This window comes from Scophthalmus maximus, chromosome 6 (assembly GCF_022379125.1).
Source record: "Scophthalmus maximus strain ysfricsl-2021 chromosome 6, ASM2237912v1, whole genome shotgun sequence".
Taxonomy (NCBI): Eukaryota; Metazoa; Chordata; class Actinopteri; order Pleuronectiformes; family Scophthalmidae; genus Scophthalmus; species Scophthalmus maximus.
In genome coordinates, this window is record NC_061520.1 from 25,155,290 (window position 1) to 25,161,855 (window position 6,566).

Sequence of the window (6,566 nt, forward strand, 5' to 3'; positions counted from 1 at the left end):
TCCAATCATCACAAGGCTTGGTAGAAATCTTCAGGCCTTGGTTGGCTTCATCCAGAGCCATTTACCAAAAATATGGACCTCAAAATCCAGGGGTCAACATTTTACAAAGTAGGCGTGGCCTCACACTTCTTTTTCCTCAGCTCTGATTAAACTCACTGGAGACATCTTGTGTCATCTCCTGATCACAAATGCCAAGTTCTCAACACATCGATGAAGGGGAAACTAATAATGAGGTTTCGAGTCACAATGAATGAAATCTTCAAACTTTATTTATAAAGCACAATTAATGCACAAATTGCAATACAAAGTGCTTCACGTTAAAGAAGTCAAAACATTCACGATGAAACAGAATGAAAATATGCCAAACAACCAAATAAATATATGACGCTCATCAGGTCTTACAATCAGTGTATGATTATCGTTGCTCGCCTGCCCCCCTAACAAGAACAAGTTCATGATTTATTCAGCGCAATCAGCTACGTTTTTACATTAGTAATCACTTCTCAGAGATTGAGATCAATTCTCACATGTTCAAGTGAGTCAAACAGTTGCATATTCATAAACGCCCGTTCAGCAGACGGGTCGACCTGGCGAAGAGAAGTTTATCACAAACTCCTGAGAAAAACATCAGTGCAGGAAGTATGTCGGGTTCATGGACCAGAGACAGAATCAGAGAATCAGAACAGGCAGGCAGGCGTGATGAGCGATCCTCCTGACTGCTCCACTGTCTCGTGTCATGGCTGGATTCGGTGTTGATAATAAAGTTATAAATTGATGCAGCTTTCAATGCTGAAACACTACATTCAGCCTTAAAACTTTTTTTTCTTGGAAATGATTGCTGAATAAATAAATAAATAGAATTTCCAGGCTGGTCTAGAATCATCCACAGTCAGAAAGCAGTCGACACACAGAGTCTGTCACACTTTGACTTTCACTGCAATTGTTCCTCTGGACAGACGACGGACAGAAACAGTTCACACGTGGTTTATTGTGTCCTCGGGTTCGTGTGTTTACATACACACACACATTGTGCATAGGGTCATTTGATTCTCCGAGTTGAAGTGTTGCAAGCTGCAGTCCGGGAGGCATCAAAGGAAACATATCTGAAACATATCTGACATCCATACGACGAGGTTCCCTCAATACTGCCACAAGCTGACTTCTGTCATTTCACCGATTATGTAACTGAGCTGTTAACGTCCTGGTGGACGACAGCCGAATCATCTGTGTGAACGTTTGCGAAGAGAAATTGTCATTTTAAGGTGCAAATTGATCCATTAGTCAGCATCAGCTATTGGTGTTTGAGCCTCGCCTCCTTCTAGCTGGTGATCTTCTTGCGCGACAGGTAGGCACCACTGATCTGGTTCATCACCACCAGGGCCGGGAGGAAGGGCAGCAGGAGGAAGACCCACCAGGCCAAGCCTTTGACCGAGGCCTGGAACCAGTCTGAGAACATGGCCGACACCACGGTGACAGTGGCCAGCAGGTAGACCACCAGGCCGCAGGTGGCGTGGTACAGCTTCACTTTGGGCAGGGAGGAAGTGAGACACAGCAGCTTGGGGAAGACCACGCACAGGCCGCAGGCCGCCTGCAGCACGGTGGCCGCCAGGGTGCCAGCGCCCAGCAGGCTGTGCCAGGTGGCCAGGTGGGGGAGCTCCGACACGTTCTTGCTCGCCACCATGAAGCCCAGGCCAGTGGCCGCGGCGATCAGGACCAGAGCTTGGCAGAACCAGTGAAGACGGACTTTGCCTTTGCGGGATTTGAAGCAGAAGGGATTTCCCTCGGCGGAAAATAGGAGGATGCCCTCCGTCATACACAGGCAGTACTGCAGGAGGAGGGGAGAGGAGTTCACAAAGATCATCACGTGTGGAGGAACAGAGCAAGACGTCCCCATGTGGGAGGAGAAAGAGTGAAGGATTTCATTATGGATCTATGGCACAGTGATGTGTGTGATGAATCATCTCCTCATGAGTCACTGATGATGTCATCACCACTGTGAGACGCTTCAGCTGCTGAACTCTGATGATCAGTTCTGATTGGTCGGGTGTGTGTGCGCTTGTGTGTGTGTGTGATAGCAAAGTGAGCTATGAGTCATAAACAGGCTGCAGTTGTATCTACTTTGAATTCATTTTTGCTCTGCCAGACTGGGGTTGCGGTCGAAATGTCCTTACTATCTAGTATTCCTATCTACTTTTCCTTGACCTCAGTCGAAAACGTCATGAGGTCAAGGAAAGGTGTAAAGGAGGACTGAGAGGACTTGGGAAAAGCAGAGAGAGCCGCCCAGAGAATCGGACTCGACTTTCACTAAACTACGTCATCAGAAAACCTGCCGGTCCAATCAAAAAACAGATTATCTGATAATGGGCGGGGTTTATAACACCACGCGGAGAGGAGCGACTTTTGTAAACCACCAAGATGGCAGCCGCCGATGAACGAGCATGTGACATCTCCTCTCTGCTCTCGTTGTTGACATTTGACGCCACGTGTAGGCCTATCAGGATAACTCCTTTTTGTTGCACGATATATTGTCCCAGAAATAATTGTGATAAACGATATTATCTAGTAAAAATACTAAGAAATCCATATTTTCTGACCTTTAATAGACCAAGCCAGTGATTTATTAATCGTACGACAAAAAACAAATGAGAGGACAGAAGCAGCGGGACTTTGCTGGACTGTTATACTTATTCCAACAAACACGCATGTAGAAACAATGGCTGTTATTGAGGTCAATAAAAATTGAGATCATATTCATGTATTGTACGATAAGTCGATAATGTAATTATCGTGACAGGCCTACTCATGTGATTCGTTGCTCTCACTGGTTGTAGGTCCAATTGCGTCCGGAGGCATTTTGGTCTGCGTCCGTTGGTAGTGCTCCTCTGATATCCAAAATGAACCGAGGGGTCCCAGACTGATACGTCTTTGAGTATCGGTGTGGCTACACAGATGATATCATAAAGGCTCAGGAGATGGAGCAGGTGGTCCACTAACCAGTGGGTCCTCCAGTCCTCCTGCCCAAGTGCCCTTGGGCTAGACACTTAACCTGCCCCTGACAGCTGTGCCAGCAGTGTATGATGATGACACATCATCAGCGATTCATCACACCAGACGGCAGCGGGCCAGTCTCTGGAAACCCCCCACCACCAGCCGGTGGCACACTGAAGCGTGAGGCGCTTTTCCCAGTAACGTGTTCTGGGTCAGTGTGAAACCTGATATGTGACACAGTGACGCCTCCCGCTCGTCCCTCCCATCTATTATTCACTGTGGAAAGAAGGAGACACGGGAGCAGAGGGCGCGATCGTAGAGGTATGTTCCTGTTCAACAATGACATATCAGTGGCCTGAATCAGCTTCACACGCGCTCTCACTGACAGACCTGCCGGAATGTTGTCGCGTTGAGTATTTTCCACTCTGTTAGTAAGAACTGGACATCTACCGTGTCTTTATTCTCTCAGGATCCTGAAAAAGAATCAAACTAATAATAAAGAAATACAGATTTATTCTTACTGATTTTGAATGTGTGCAACATACTGACTCTAGGTATCTGACGACCCTGCGCTCACAGAGACCAGATGAATGCGGCTTCAGTTTGTGATGACGGGATTTCAACCTGAAGTTCTACTGGACACGGACCAACTGGACTCATGATCAGACATTGTTTTTTTAAATTATGATATTGACCCGAGTTGCTAATAAAAAAAATCCTTTCACATTGCTGTTTGAATGTTACGGAGCTCAGCCCGATTATGACGTCACGCTGTTGGCGAACAGCCATGTACATGTCAATGTCGCAAAATGCTGCGGAAAATGCAATAGGATACACTCGTACACATGTATTATCAGAATACTCTTCATTCAAGTATTAAGAGTATGACCTTTTTTTTGGCCGAGGTCATCTGAAAATGCTGTTTACGCCGCGGTGTCTTATTCATACTGTACATACTATAATTCATAATTCTGAATATTGCTCTAGTCACTGAAGAGATGAGGACTGTTCACTCTGTGTGTGTGTGTGTGTGTGTGTGTGTGTGTCAGAGAGAGAGAGACAGGTGAGAAGGCAAAGTGGTGTGAGACTGTCAAACTTACCGCGACCGACATCAACACCGGATGCCAAGAGAACAGACCTGGAACAAAGAGAAGCAGCAGTGAGCATCGTAAGACCTACACATCAGATCACCACCAGACCGACTGAGGTGAACCTGGCTTCACACACTGAGCATTCAACAGCACGTTTACTGAAACAGTTTGTGAAGCGTTGATCCACACACACGTTCATCAAAGACTTCCCGAGGCAGGATTCTTACTAAAGGGGGAGAATACATTGACTTTGCGTTGGTTTCAGGAAAGCCAGGGACGTGGCGAATAAGAGCCTGGATCTGAAGAATCCTTCTTATCAAGCCTAAGGTTCAACGGAGACGCTCTTTGTCATTAATTATGAACTGTAATACGCTGCTTTTATTCAGCAGACAAGGGAGGAAATGACTTACAGTGCTGAGCAAACGAGGGATCGATTCTCTATTGAAATCCACGTTCAAGTGTGGGAAACCTTTAGTTCATTTGAGAAAATCGGGACATTTTATGGCTTTTTTTTGCATCTAGTTGTGTCACCAACTGAAGTCCATCCATCGTCTACGGCTTTATCCATTTAAGGGTCGCGGGGGGGAGCCAATCCCATTGGGCGAGAGGCGGGGTTCACCCTGGACAGGTCACCAGCCTATCACAGGACCACATACAGAGACCAACAACCATTCACTCTCACATTCACACCTACGGTCAATTTAGACCAACTGAAGTAAAAAAGATTTTAAAAATGAAGATGGTGAGCAATTTTCTTTTTTCAGAGTATAAAACAATTTAAGTATAATTTGCATCTACAATTGACAAAGCAATTTTAGCCATCACATTTTAACATTAATATCCTTTTTCTTAATTTTGCATTAGAACTAAAGCAGCGATCCACTAACATACACCAAGACAAAATCTCAATCATCTGATCGTGTCAAAATGTTACAGACTCATTTATTTATTCATTCTAGTGCAAATTAAGTCTAATGACAGTTCTGATCAGTTCATGTGAACTCAAACTAAATAACTCAAAAATGTCAATATTAGACAAGAACCTAGTCCTGATCAAAAACCACCACACTGATCGTCACTGAGGCTGCAGAGGCTCTAAAAACACACTGTGATTTGTGAAAAATGCAAACATGTGACAAACATTTTTGTTGTTGTTGTTGTATTCACACAAATCAAATAAAGTGTTTTCACACATTTGAAGCTTGAGCTCAGACAGCGGTTACGCTTTGCGCCAACGAGACCAAACGCGCCGTCATTAGTGACGGTAACAGGCGCCACAGGCGGGTGATGGCGATCGGCTCCGTCCGCGCGCTCACTCACTGGTTCCGGGTCTGGACAGCAGGCAGATGACGAGGGTCAGGACCAGGCCGGTGACGTGCGCCGCCATCACCGCCGCCCGCCGCAGCCACACGTACAGCCAGAAGTCGCGCATCGCCGGCACCTCTCCCACCGGGCTGTACTCCACGTCGCACCGCATCATCGCGCCCGCCTGGCGGCTACCTGCTGCCTCCGGCGGGGCAGGGGGGCCCGGGGGGCCCGAGCGCGCCTCGCGGACTCCGCGGGAGCTCCATGGTCACGTCGTGGTGAAGCGCGGAGATCGGAGGAGGAGCTCGGTGGGGCTCAGGTCAGGCAGCAGGTACTTCCGGTGTGGCGCAGGTGAACGACGTCGGTGACGTCAACGTGCGGCAGGTGTGACCCGAAGCAGAGGATGTGAAGCTCTGGTTTCCTCTGTCACTCACATCCCCCCTCCCCCTCCTCCTCCCCCCCCCCGGGCCGCTGCTCGTCGTCAAACCTCCGCGAGTGCGGCGACGTTTCCGGTTTGAACGGATTGTTTTATGAAGGCTAAACCGAGTCACTTCCGGTCGTCGTCTCGTGCTCGTCGATCTGACGGAGTGTATAAAGCGGACTATCTGATTATTTTTTCGTACAGACTACGTCGGCCACTGAATCAGACGCAGACGCCGCTCTTACAGCGTCTGGTGGCGGCGCGGACAGTCGTTGGCGACCGCGAGTGTAACTTCCACTTCCTGGTTCGGTTCTTCTTAAGCAACGCCGAACACTAAGAGAAGTGAGATGCTTCACCCCCCATGTCCCGCCTTTCGGTGTAACTACAGACTCCAAGCTCCGTAGCGCGCTTGTTCGAATACATTAACAGACTTTGGGAGGGGGGGGGGGGGGGGGGGAGAAATAATTATCCCTTTACGTTTTTCTTCCTCTTTTAAATGTGTGATTATAGAAGACCTGCAGTTCTGAAGTCATCAAACTCAACGAGTGACTTAACGACATCTGAAATTAAAAGATGCTCAAGACGTTTCACCTACCGTGACTCATCATATAGGATCGATGAAAAAAAGTGCTGAACAAAGCAGATACAGAACCTTCATGAGATTCTGGAGTTTCCCCTCAAGTAAATAAAACGGGACCATTAAGAGGGAAATCAAGTACATACGCACATACATCACAAATAAGTCTTCAACAGAAGCCACG

General features: G+C 47.4%; 1 protein-coding gene across 2 annotated transcripts; it reads right to left on the reverse strand.

The window, feature by feature from the left end:
- Nucleotides 1-247: 247 nt before the first annotated feature.
- On the reverse strand, nucleotides 248-6,100 carry LOC118309196 (probable transmembrane reductase CYB561D1). Of its 2 annotated transcripts, none has more exons than XM_035631035.2 (3): nucleotides 5,400-6,100; nucleotides 4,089-4,126; nucleotides 248-1,825 (listed from the first exon to the last, which is right to left on the reverse strand). In XM_035631035.2, exons 1-3 carry the CDS (start codon nucleotides 5,557-5,559, stop codon nucleotides 1,319-1,321), a joined length of 705 nt encoding a protein of 234 aa, XP_035486928.1. In that variant the 5' UTR covers nucleotides 5,560-6,100; the 3' UTR covers nucleotides 248-1,318. The 2 variants fall into 2 exon arrangements, with proteins under 2 accessions (XP_035486928.1, XP_035486929.1); XM_035631036.2 differs by lacking the exon at nucleotides 5,400-6,100 and adding an exon at nucleotides 5,273-5,392.
- Between the last annotated feature and the right edge of the window lie 466 nt (nucleotides 6,101-6,566).